Here is a 13,674-nt window from a genome sequence, read left to right on the forward strand (position 1 = left end):
TGGGGTGTGAGATACCTCTGAGTGTAGCAGTCACACATTTGTTTCTAGTTCATTTATTTCAATAGTGCAGTGGTCTTTACTGTTGGATTTCTTAGTGTGATTCTCCACTGGAGTTTCTTCTTGCTCCACTTGTATGGGTATATGGTGCTGCAACCCTTTCACTGTTTCTGGTCCACGAGATTCGTTCATGGTCTTCACACAGCCATTTCTCTGGTAAGCCACAATCTGATGGATGTTAACAGGCTTAGTTTCACAGATCAATGGCACCTATGTGAAAAGCATTAAGATCTGGAATACTGCCACTGATTGCTGTATACAACAGGAAGGGAATTTTTACTTGGAAAGTCTGTGGGCTGCTTTACATTCACCAGGATTATCTAGAGCCTCCATAGACTTCCAGAAGCTGTTTCTCCTATACCCTAAGGCATCTTTGCACCATCTGCATGGAGCGAAGGAGTCTGTGTAAAAACGCAAATTCTGTCACAACTCTAACTGAACTTACGCTTATGGTAACAGCTGCTGACCATTGGTAAAGTGGTACAAATAGGGTAAATAGAGACCAGAATTCCAGGGCTCACTTCAAAAGGTACAGACTCTCAATGGCCACTATGCTGAGCTCTGGGCAGTGCTTGCTCTTGGGTGCAATTAAATAGACCAATAAACCATTTGTTGTTGCCTTACGCCTTTCTTCCAACCTAATAAAATAACACCTGTCTCTTCAGTTTGCTCTGTTTTGAAAGAAATAAAGGGGATTTTATTAACTGATTCATAAGTTCAAAATTGAAGCGTTCTTTAAATCAAACCAGATTCTGATGGGGAAAGTAAGACGTAAATACTGGCAAAGAAAGGAGGTGGGCTTGCAGCTGAGAAAATATGGCCTTTAGGTATATATTACTAACTGCACAAGTTATGCAGCCAAAATGTATGGCAGACTAACAGTATATTTTAATACCATTACAGAGCATGATTCAAAGAAAACTCTCATCACAGATGACTAAATAATCCCTCAGGAGGGATTTTATATTACTGCAACATCTTAAGTTCTGACTGATTCTAAATACAGCAGTGAAATGTCAGGAGGCCTGTGTTATGCAGGAGCTCAGCCCACACTTCTGGCTTTGTAATGGATGACCTACCTTACCCATGGGTTGTATTTTAGGGGGTTTGTAGGTAGCTTCATGTGTAGCCCCTGTAGTCAGGCCTAATCCTGTCATCAGTAATTACTGCAGGTGCTAATTACCTCAGAGGGCACTGCCTGTCTTTCTACATCCAACTTAAAAGAGCAGGAATTTTTGATGAATGTTGCAAGAAGGCACGAGAATGGGATTGACTGCAAAATTGTATAATGAGAGAAATAATGATAGAAAGAAAAATTTTGCTATTTGTGTGGGATACTACAGATGATGCACAGAAATGAAACATGTCTAGTGAAGATTAGACCTGATGAAGAAATGTTCCTTCATGCATTATTCTGTCTTTGTGGAAGAAAGGTAATGAGAGTCTGCCATGGGCTAAAATAATTGGAGATTAGCACCTCCAAATCTGACGTGTTCATGGAATTAGGTATCTCCTTTGTCAAGGATTGAAGGAAGGACATGAGGAGTTCCTGTTACAATGAACGACTGAATGATGCATGCCAAAGAGGAAAGAGAAAATGCGTAGGAGTGGAAGGAGGCAGGGGCAGAATACTGAGGTATGTGTGCTGTATGAAGTAAGATATAGAGGAGGAGAAACAGTGATGGAAGGAAGGACTTGTATTAAATGTAGGAACCATGAAGATGTTTGAGAATGAAGTCTAGAATGGAGTCATGTGCATGTGCTAGTCTGGAAAGAAAATTACTGCAAGGGTGGCTTCAGATTGTGCTGACTCAGGGGCTTGCAATGCCCAGGGTAGTTGCTTTTGATGTGAGCTCATTGATTACACATACACACACTCATAGGTACCTTGACCTTCCACTACACACAGGTAGTCAAGGGCATCTGTCACCCTGCTCTGTTACTGGTCACACTGCTAGCAGGACAAATTACTGGCCAGTCAGGACCTGGGTGCTGTGTGGGATTCAGTCCCAGCACCTCATGCATTTGCAGGACAGCGCAGCTGCTTCTGCTGCTCCCATCCCCAGTGTGCCACACACAGCTGCCTTGCAAACTCTCAACTCCAGTGTCTTTTCACATGACCTCATGGAAAAAGAACCCTCCACCCCATGTGCTAAGCTGCCCATCACCCCAATTCTGTCCTCTCCCTGAAACCCCTTTTATAAACTGGAGGAACCAACTGTGGGAGCTTGCAGGTTCTTTGCCACAGTACAGCACACCCTGGGCACACCCCGGCTCACAGCGTGGTTACCTCGTCACCGTCCTTGATGAACTCCTTCCTGCAGATGTGGGCCATGATCCCAGCAGCCAGCGCGTCCCCCAGCACATTGATCATTGTTCTAAACCTGTCTCTGGAAAACGAAACAGTGATGGTAAGTTGTTGGCTCTTTGGGTAAATTCCTGTGCCTCTATCAGCCATGATTATGGCTGAAGGCTAGTTTTGCTGGTTTTATGAGCTAAAATGTTTACAAGTTTGGTATCAGGCATCCATTAGTTATTGAGCAGCTCAGTTGGGTTTTCCAGCCTTTTGGTGTGCTGTGCTGCCACACACTTGATTGTGTAACTGAGCTAAGTGGAGCTGCTGTGTCCCCCTAGAGCTGCAAGCTGAATCAGCACTGGAAAGGTGGAACTGCACATCACACCTGTGTTTCTCTTCCAGTTTATATATTAAGGTCCAGCAATATGGCCTGATTTGGAGACTGGTGCTGCAAATGTCTGAATTCAATAAAAGCAGAGGTCAGCCGGCACAACCAGTCCCTTATATTAATGATCATGGTACCAATCTCAGCAACCAAAGTGCTACCTAAGTGGTAGACTGGGCAGGATGCAATCAAAATAATTCAGAAGATTGCTACACATCTGCACTCACAAGTCAAGCAGCCACTGGCCATATTTAAGCAATGTTCATTCCTGTAAAACCTGTGGTGACTTCGGCTCTCACGCAGGCTGTGCAGTAACTCTTAAAGACTCCATATTTTCAGTTACCTTTTCCAACTTAAGTTTGTATGCTTGACAGTATTTTGTATAGATATAGTTTAACTATTTTTCATTTATTCACTTGCAGGATTTCTTCCCTGTTTACACCTTTTACCCACTGTCTAAAAAATAAATCTATTAAAATACAGATCGTAAATGGACAAAAGTAACTGGCTGTCAAAGACAAGGGTTGCACTTGAATCATCCTGGAACCTATTAGTTAAAATTGATGAAATTTCAAATAGATGATATAGCTTCTAAGTCTGAAATACATCACGTCTTTTCCAAGAAAAACATATACATCTGAAACTCTGTCATATTAGTAACTTAATTTATAAATGTAGGTTATAAAATGGAGCTTCAGAAATCTCCAGATGTTTGGCTTATTAAAGTCAGTGATGGTCCAGTATCAACACCGCCCAGATTTCTGATCCAGTATCTTAATATAGAAAGAAATTGAAACTCTGTGCTGTTTTTTTTTTTTTTCAGATATTTTAGGCAGGTACTCAGTGTATTTAAATGTTTATGCAGTTGCCTGCCTGATTATCATGAAAACTCCTGCATGAAAGCTTACTTGTGTGTGGAGTTACCCAAACTGCATGTGTAACTGCAAGCAACTTCAGCAATAATATTCCACAGCCTACACCTAGATGTGGTTGTTGACTCCAGGACCCAGTCCTACACTTTTTCTCTCAGTCCATTTTAAAAAAATTCCTACTGTTCTGATTTTGAGTTTTGCCTTGAAGAAAATTTCCACAAGAACATGTTAAACAGGAAAAAAACCCAGTTACAGCATATGCTGATAAAAATTCCAGTTACACACTGACTTCTTTCCTTCTTGATTATTAAATAGTGATTCTTGGAAAGATATTCAGTGTTGTGAATTTTGGATTGTGCAACAAGTCAGCTGTGGTAGAGAAGAAGTTGTGTGAGCAGAGCTCAAGATTTTGAGCTCCCTTTTGAGCTCTGATTAGCATCTTTCCAAGACAGGGTTTTTCCAAGGAAACAGTGCTCCACACTGAAACTCTTAAGAAAAGGATTTGTTGCTGGCACGTTGTTTAACCAGTTGTGTTCCATGTTCTGAGTGCATGGAGCAGTCTGCACTGTGCATGAGGAGAACCACAGCACACACCACTGACATTTCTCCACTGAGAGGCCAACCTGCTGCTGGTGGCGTTTCTCTCAGTGCAAACGTGTGAGTCAGTGGGATTGGAGCTGTGGATGATATTATTAAAGATGCAAAACCTATACCTTGTGTTTGATAAATGAGCTGGGAAACATTTTGATTTTCTTCTTTATATCTCTGAGCACTAGCTAAAGGTTTGAAGGTCACATACACGTTATGGCTACCTAAGAGAGTTGTAATACCTGCAGTGCATTGTAATGGGTATTTCAGTCTCGTGAGATCATCTAACCAGCCTTCTTTAAGCATTCTTCATACTCCAGTACTTCCAAAACTAATACTGAAAATATTCATCGTGTCAACCATGTTGACACTTTGCATCTGCAGGCTCTTGAAACCACCAAGTGCCGAAATACAGAAATATGCTTTTTTTGTTTGAAAGGTCATCTGCAAAAGACAGAAAATTGGCTCTATTCCTTACTCACTTTTTAATACCATCTGGAACTATAGCCTGAAAAGTCTTTTCTCTGTTGCTTTGAAAAGTTGTGTAAGACAAAAAGATGAACAATTCCCATGTACTTACTGGAAAAACAATGAAATGTTGATGTTGCAAGAGCTGGGCAAAAACTGAGCAATATAGAGGGAAAAGGCTTTTGTAATACTGTATTAAAATATTCATACAAGATTCATGACTCCTACTAATGCTAATAATAATAATAATATTCTATTACACTAGACAGGAAATACTTTTTCTCACAATACTTTGTACAAAAAATAGGTGGCTAAAAGTTGAATAAAATAGGATATATAGCAGAATTGACTTGTAACACATTTTTACCCAGAACCCTGATAAAATGAAACTCCCTGTAATAAAGGAGATATATTTTATATAGCTTAAATAAAAATAATTTGGACATTTCCTTGTGTATGCATATGCTAGTTACACAGTTAATTGACATGTTGATGAGCTGGGGACCAGTGTTTTATGATTCATCTTCCTAGACTATTCAAAATTGATTTATTCATCGGCATTTACATAAAAGTTGAGAGTCCAAATAAACCACTCCTTATGAATTTTTAAAGTGACTCTTCTCATGGGTGACACAAATCCCTTTCATCCCAAGGGTGTTAAGTTTCAGCCCCTGCCTGTGCTGTTAAATCCCCTGTGATTGGGGATGGAGCAAAATGCCCTCTCTGCAGAACGGCTGTTCTGTACAGTGCAGGCAGACCATGTTTCCTAAGAGTGTTGGCCCCTTATCCCTGTCCAAGCCAAGGTGCCAGAGTTGCCCCTTAAGCACATTTGTCTGGCCCAACCTTCAAACTTGTCTTGAAGATCATCATCCAACCTGACTAGGTGCAGCCACTTCCATTGCCTGACTATCCTTCTAGATAATAGTAGTTCTTAAGGTTTTTTGGGATCTGAGTTGAGGTAAGTACTTTGTTCTACTTCTTCATCTTCCCTCCCTGTGAATGTGAAGATTGATCAATGTCATCCTTCGGACAACCTTATCTATGTAAAAAGCTGCTGTGGTGACCTTTTCAGCTCTGGTTTTAGACTAAATGGACTCCACTTCTTTGGCGTTTCCATGCAAGACAGATTTCCAAGATTCATCTAGACTTCCTCATTTGTCTGTCTTTTTCAATATAATGTCCACATCAGCAGAGTTTTTAATCTAAGGCCACATTAACACCATTTATAATTGCATAATCACTTCCTCTGCCTTTTATAAATGTATATATATAGATATATATCTGTATTACTGTACTCTTAGAGACCATTTGCCTTTTTTTAGCAAAGTCACCACCATGGAAGCCTCAAGAGCTTTGTGTTACTTACAGTGCCCAGTCGACGGCAATAATCAGCGTGATGTCGTCTGTAGGGAGCCCCACCGAGGTGAGAACAATGACCATTGTCACCAGACCAGCCTGGGGGATGCCTGCAGCACCTATGCTGGCAGCTGTTGCTGTGATACTTTAACAATAAAAGAAAGGAATAAGCTTGACTTTCTGGAAGAAACCACACCATGTTTCTAAACCATGATCTTACACAAGCCACTGCTTGGAAGTGCCAGTGTTTTGTGGACAGAATCCAGGCAAGACAGCAAGGACTGCCAAGGCCAAACTGTCTGCCCAGGGCTAAATTCTCACCTCAGCCTTTGCAGCCTTGGCACTGGTGGGGCAGTTCTGTTCTCTCTCAGTAGCAAAGGGGCAGAGCAGAGGGGCCAGCCAGGCTGTGGGCTGAGCTCTGCCAGCTTCTGTGGGTCAGGGCTCCACCCAGCTCTGTGTGCCAGGAGTCTGCCAGCCCCACTCATTGCTGTTCTCCTTGACACTCTGGGTCACCATGGGCAGCTCCTGTGCCAGGAAAATCCATGGCTGGCCCTGCCTGGGGCCTTTACTGTCAAACCATCTCAAGGGTTAGGCCAAGGGTGAAGAGGCTGGGCCAGGGTGAAGCCCTTCTACAGCACATGGCTTTGCATACTTGGATCTAAATATGAAGCAAGCGTGAATGTGACTGTACATGTTCAGTTTCTGAAAAGTATTTCTACTTGACCTTCATACCATTTTTTAAGCCAGGCAAGCAGAAATGAATGGGAGACCACGGCAAGAGTAGTCTTGGCAGGCTTAACATTTTTTTCATATTGTTATTTTTAAGGGAGGGATTTAATTCCTTTTTCCAAGAGCAAAAGTGACTGGATGTATTCATTTCCACCCAACTAGCGACTTCCAAGAGCTAGGCCAACCAGCAGAAAGACAAAGAACAAATATTGACAGTTGTAAAAGCATGACAGAAAACATTTACACTGGTAATCCTCTGCATTCATCAGTCAAGAATGTCAGAGCTTTTGGCAAGCAGTTAAGTCTCATTAACCTACTATGGAAAATGAGGATAAGTGTATTCACCCATATGGCAACTGAAACACAGGGATATCCAGTCCCTTGCTTACAGCTGTACAGTGTAGCAGTACTGCAGCGGCAGTATTTCTACCTGGAGCCTTTCATTAAATAAAAAAAATACATTTAGCATGTGGGTGTGATAGGGAAGGGGAAAGACTTAAAACTACATTTTGCAAAAGTTAGCTTGTGTAGCATCCTAATAACATTGTATTAGAGCATAGATAGGAAGGGACAGAAGCTCAGTAGCTGAGTAAGAGATAACTATAACGAACATTAAAATGCTTTCCAGTTAGTGCTATGAACAGTCTCATCAGGACTGCTTCTGCCTCTTACAACAGGCCACAAAGTCTCAGGACTTAACTGAGAGTAAAATCAGGAATGTTTAACTAAGATTTTACAAGCAAGCTCATCTGCTATTCCATTTCATCTTTATCTTAATGTAGATGTTTCTTTCTGTAAGATGATCAATTGATGGAAATAGGATCTTTACTCTCTTCCTCTGCTTATGTCAATTTTTGCACTGATAGAATGATATCAATGTTTGCATTGATAGAAACTGTTAACCTGGATTTTACAAACTATGAGCAAAATAGACTGATTATTAGTCTAACAATTTTTTTTTTCCCTCTGGCAAAAGGTCCTGGCATTCAGAACTATTTGAATTTTAAATCACCAGATCCTAAAGTGTCAAGATCTGGGGTAGGTTTGGCCCATAGCATACAGTTAGAATTTGGATTACATCATTGACAGTACTGTGTCCATCATGATTTCCTGTTTAGCTTCCTCATTTGTGAGTCTTTTCATTTTTCTTCTTTTCTTGGATTTTTTTACAATCTTTGCTTGTATTTTCAGTCTACTAGTTTAATTCTATCTGGTTCTTACATACTAGCCCTTAATGTGGGGGGTAAAAGAGATGAAAGGGAGTTCTGGTGAGAAGTTAGAGCTTACATTCTTTCCATTTACTATCACCCTTCTCCTTCATTTTTCAAATTACTGTTCTTTACTTCAAAGTGTGTGTAATGTCTGCTCCTGCTCTGGGCCATATTTTAGCATCACATGCTAAAAAAATCTCGAAATTCCAAATCACAAAAGACTAAATTTTAGCTCAGGCTCATTCCAACAGTTTCCAAAGAGAGTGCAAGCCTGAAGCAAGAGCTCATATGGGCACAATTTATTGCTTCTTTTTGTAGTCCAACCAGGTCTTGCCAGAAGGCCATTAGCAAACCTCAGCTGTCATCTGGGGTTGGTTTCAGGACTCTCATCTTCTTGTCATGAAGATTTTCAGGTCCAGCAGAGGATGGGCAAGGCCCAGCAGTGTCAACGGGGCAGTGGTGAGGTCAGTGGGTGGGTAGTTAAGCAGATCTCAGATTTATTGCAAAAGCTCTGACTATGAGGAATGTTTTTATAATCATTTGTTCCCTGCTGGAAACCTGCAGGTTTCAGTCCCTGAGGAATTCTTTGGCAGTCACTGGAGCGTTATTCTGGCAGTAATAGTTCAGCTGGATCTTTCAGTCTTTTGGATCCCTTACAGACCTTTCAAGGATGGAGTGCACAGCTATAACACTCTCTAACCACTGACAGCATGGTTGTTTATGAAGCTTTCTGCTTTATCAAACAGCAGAGAAGACAATTAAAAAACATCTGAGTGATCTGACATCTTTGTGAAAACCTGCCCTCATAGTAGCATCTGTCCTTCTTCCCTCTTCCTCTAACCCTGCAGGAACTTCCCAGTACACGCTATTCCCTGTTACTTGATATAAGACTTCCAGTTTTGCTACTTTTTAGCATTTTCCTTTCACTTGAAGACACAAATCAGACTTCAAGTTGAAAACAGTTATGAAGATTGAAATAGTGTTTTAAACACCAACAATAATAAAATATTCCAGTTCTTGAAGTGATCAATGGGTTGCCTAAAAGCATAAATTAGACAGTTAACCTCAAACAGAATCACATTTCTTGGTGTGCACATGCATCTATTGAACAGGACCACTACAGTTTCTCTTTGGGCAGCCCCTGATCTCTGTGTTACTTGGAAACAACCCTTCCATGAGGGATGTATCCTTTGATAACAGCAAAGATGAGTTTTCTTCTTGCTACATACATGAGTCGTGCCTCAGACTCAACAAAATGATGACCCTGATGGCTCCTTTCCAGCTCAGCTGATCCCATGACTGTATGCAGACCTGCAAACCCCAGCAGGCGGGATGTGCGGTTTGTACCTTATGGTGATGATCTGCCCAAAGTCCAGCTCGTAGTTGTTCACCTGGGCGATGAAGATGGCGGCCACGGCCTCGTACAGCGCCGTGCCGTCCATGTTGATGGTGGCGCCCACGGGCAGCACGAACCGCGCGATCCTCCTGTCCACGTGGTTGTTCTCCAGCAAGCACTTGAAAGTGATAGGCAGAGTGGCTGAGCTGCACAACAGCACAGAAGCACACACTGGGTTATTTTTGTTTCTGGGGAGTGAACGGGTTGTAGCAAACGTGGTACTGGCAGGGAAAGTTTCACACAACCATCCCAGCTTCTCGCTCCTTGCTCTGCACATAACTCACTCCTTTGCTTGATGGAGGATAAAGACAGTTACACGTATAAATGCTGGAGTAAGTGCTAATTTTGATCCCCAAAATTGGAAAAAATTTTCTCTTTCCCTGTTTCAGAAGCAAAGGGACAGAAATCCCACAGAGGCAGTGTTGTACACTCAAATGCAAGAAAAGGGAACAACACACTGTGCTGGTTATTACTAAAATCTCTGAAAAGTGTTTTACACTCATGGTTTCTAAAAATGTTTCCTTCCAGTCCTACCTCACATGTAAACAATTTTTTATTTCTGCAAGGGGTTAGACAAAGATCTTATCAACAGCAGCCTGAAAAGAAAAGCCGCAGACAAAACATCTGTATTTAGGAATATAAAATCCCATTTTCTCCCTGGGACAGATCTGCCCACATCCCTTGTGTGATCCTATAACAACCACATAACTGCAGGTCATATAATATTGTATACATATGTAAATGAGATGTGTGTGGAGTAGAATGGAATGGTATAAGACCATTTGACAGGTATTCATTTTAAACTGAGCTTGATACCCTAAAAAAATACTTCTGATTTTTGTTTTCATTAACTGAGACAATTAACAAAACACTATATCGTCATGTATTTTCTCATTTTTAATAAGAGGCACACATTTTTAAATACTAATACACTGAAATATATTTATTTGTGTATTTTATCAGCCTTTTGGTAACATTCTGCGTTTTACCATGCAGTGTCTCATTCACTGATGTCATGAGTAATGAGACTGCATTCAAATGAGTGAGGGGGTATTTTTTATGGCACATCAGTCTGTATGGAAAATAAGTAACACACCAGAAAAAAATACACAAATCACAAAATATTTTCCTTCTTATTATACCAATTTTAATACACTGCTCACTATCTGAGACTATTTAAATGAATGTAATATAGCAAACTTCTTCATAATTATTCCAAAGTTAACTCTTAAAAAAGATGGTAATAGGGGAAATATTGGTATGGTGACACTGTGATCTCCAATGTCCTCTTGTCCTGTGATTTACATGCCCAGAGACAGGAAATCCAGGTGTCTTCCCCCTGGTTTGGCAGTTCAGGTTGCTCTGTCACCATCTGTAGTGACCCTCACATCACAATGTGGCTCCAATACCTAAATCTTATAATGACCATTACTGTTCTCGATTGAAGATAACACATAGGATCTGCAAATTCTTTCTCAGTCGTTGCAAATGTTCGATAAAAGCACATTTTATGTGAGAGATTTCAAAAACTCTGATATCACAACCCCAAGTTTGCAGGAATGCCTAAGCAAAATGTTTCCGTGAGTAGGAGTTGTCATTTTCTATTTGTGCAAGCTATCGTTCAAGGAAAGTGTTTGGAAAGCAAAAGTAACTCCCTGCCATGGAAACACAAAAGAAAAAACCCAGGATATGTTTTCAGGATGATATCTCTGTTTTCTATAACTTTATGAAGTCTGACTGCTGAATGATTTACTACAAACTGGCAGTCACTGCCTGAAAATCCAGACCAAAGTCTTTCTCTAGGTATGTAAATATGCTGGAAAGGCAAGAAAGCAATGGAAATCTGATTACCTCCTGTAACTAGGATATATTAAACCTTTAAATTCAGGCAGTCCTAGTATTTAATCAATATTTACTTTGAAAAACAAACACAGCAAAGCCTAACCCCATAATCCCCAAGCTGCTCATGAGATGTCGTTTCTCTCTTGGGCATGTCTGTCATTTTTAATTCAGTCATTTGTGAATGAAATTCTCTGCCTCTTGTTTACCATAAAATGTTCATCAAAGAAGAGGCTGTGGCTCACAAATAATGTAGAACCGAGAGCCCTGGGAGTAGCTGCAACTAGGAGCAGACTCAGTAGCATTTCTAGATGTTCTGACTAGAGGCTTTGCCAAGGAAAAATTATTTAACTCATTGTCTCCCTTTTCTGCAGCTACTCAGTTTTGGAGAGTTCCTTGTTTTTAAAGTCTTCCCTCAGACATTTGGCCTTTCTGTAACAAAACCCTGTCTGATTTCTTTGGGTGGAAATGAGGGCAAAAGGTAATCTTACAAGTCCTTGCCACTTGCTCACACTCTGACATACCAGAAGATTAAACCTAAGCGTCTGCCTGTTCTGAGGGCAGAGAGCTGAGCTGTCAAACATGCACATTTCAGCTGATTAACATGTTACAATTTGGTTGAGATGTGAAAAATATTGTGCAAAACAATCTCATAATGCCAATGGCACAACCACCAAAATCTGTATCTATTTCCATTGTAAATAGATTCTGTGACACTGTTTTTGCAAAAATTCAACTTTCAAACTTATGCACTGTCTCACGGTTGTGTCTTTCATTTGAATTTTATGCTGACTGAAGTAAAATTTCCAAGGCACATAACATCACACTGGATTTGTTGTTTGCTAAATATTACAGTAATAAAGAAAATTGTCAGAATGTAAGTGCAATGCTGATGAAAAACATGGAAGATATTGAAAGAAAGACAATTTCCAGATTCTTTTACTTTATTAGATGGGCAACTACTACATTGTCTCACTCAAATTTATGACACTGCATCTTAGATTTAGTAGGATGTGTGTCCTACCTACTCCTGCTGAAAGACTTTCCAGAACTCTCTGCTCAGATGAGAAATTTAATTTATGATCTAGAGGTAATCTTCTCAACTTGCACTAAATTTGCTTTAATGTGCTTTCTATATTTCTCCTTGCACAATCAGCTATTGCAACACATGATGTTAAAAATCAGCTTTGTCCTCTCTCAGTCTGGATTGACCCAATCAGGCTTTTTAACCTCTCACTTACAAGATTGCTGCTTTACATCCCTGATTACCCTTTCAGCAACTGTTTCCTAGAAATCAACTTCTCCTGAATACAGCTGACAAAAGTTAGGTGGAAGGTCCTAGAAGAGTTGGCCAATGATGTTTCATTTTTACTCACATTGTATCATCTGGCACACGCCAGAAAAGATGTCTTATTTAAGGCTTTGGCCATTGGTGGCTCTCAGGAGGCAAAGGGGCGGGGGGGAAAAAGGGTCCTACTGCAGTTTTGGAGTAATATTAATATATCATTTCAATATTATAAAAGACAACATCAGATAATTTGTCTAGTTTGTCTTTCTAGTTAAACTAGGTGAAGTTTGTTTTCTTGAAAGCTGCTTTTATCTAGTGTTAAACAGTGGAGCACTAACATTAAAGCCTGACATTTAATATTTATTCCAAGGAAAAAAGTACTCTAAAGCACTGATCTTAATCTGTTAAGTCTTTTAAAAAGTGACCCAAAACTTTCAGCTGAGAGGTATCTTCTCCCAGCATTAACTCTAACAATTAAAAATACATTTTCGGCGTCTTATCTCAATTTTGGGATAAAATGCTGCAGCTGCAGAGACTGAGCATAAGCTAATGCTGGCCCAGGCCAAGCTCTTACTAGTGAGAGCCACAAAGACAGCCAGTCACTGTGGAGGAACAGCTGTTCAGCCTGCCCTGTTTATCTTATCATTCAAATGCATTTTGATATTTGCTCCAAAAAATCAGCAAACTGATCTCATCTCCCCTTTCTAAATCTGCCTTTAATTTACACTGTGCAACAGCCAAGATCTTAGTGTTTCGTAAGCTGCAAAACCCTTGATAAACTCATGGTTTGTAATTTGTCTTCAGAGAAGATGAAAATTGCTTCTTTTGATGGGATATACCACTTAAAAGATGCTGCTTTAATTCATTAATGATATGGAAAGATGACCTAGAAAAACAAAATTCCCTCTTGCCATTGGAATGAGGAAAGCTGAAATCAAGAAGAATTTTGCCTGCTGGCCAAATTCTGCTTTTTCAGTGTGGCAAGAGGTGACAAGATCAGGGGCAGTGTGAGGGGAAGAAAGCAGAGTCAGAAATCCCCAACTGTGCAGCCTGGACACCCCAGAGCAGGGTGGGCAAGGGCAGCACGTGCTGTGCACCCCACAGGGATGCAGGAAAGAGGAGCTGTGCGCACTCATTTGTGTCCTGAAGGATGCACCAAAGGAAAAAGATCTGTTTTTCTTCCCCTGCC

The 13,674-nt window shown here is 40.6% G+C and overlaps 1 protein-coding gene across 1 annotated transcript in view; it reads right to left on the reverse strand.

The window, feature by feature from the left end:
* The window catches only part of SLC1A7 (solute carrier family 1 member 7), a 47,541-nt gene continuing 33,867 nt past the window's right edge, over positions 1 to 13,674 (reverse strand). Inside the window, exons 8-11 of the mRNA XM_066191937.1 lie at positions 9,310 to 9,504; positions 6,033 to 6,167; positions 2,348 to 2,447; positions 1 to 267 (exon numbers count right to left, since the gene is read on the reverse strand). Coding sequence (XP_066048034.1) covers positions 31 to 267; positions 2,348 to 2,447; positions 6,033 to 6,167; positions 9,310 to 9,504 — 667 coding nt within the window. The 3' untranslated portion in view covers positions 1 to 30. The remainder of the gene's footprint in view (positions 268 to 2,347; positions 2,448 to 6,032; positions 6,168 to 9,309; positions 9,505 to 13,674) is intronic.

Source organism: Chamaea fasciata, unplaced genomic scaffold, assembly GCF_029207755.1.
Source record: "Chamaea fasciata isolate MVZ Bird 193981 ecotype frontalis unplaced genomic scaffold, bChaFas1.0.hap1 SCAF_10, whole genome shotgun sequence".
Classification (NCBI taxonomy): Eukaryota; Metazoa; Chordata; class Aves; order Passeriformes; family Sylviidae; genus Chamaea; species Chamaea fasciata.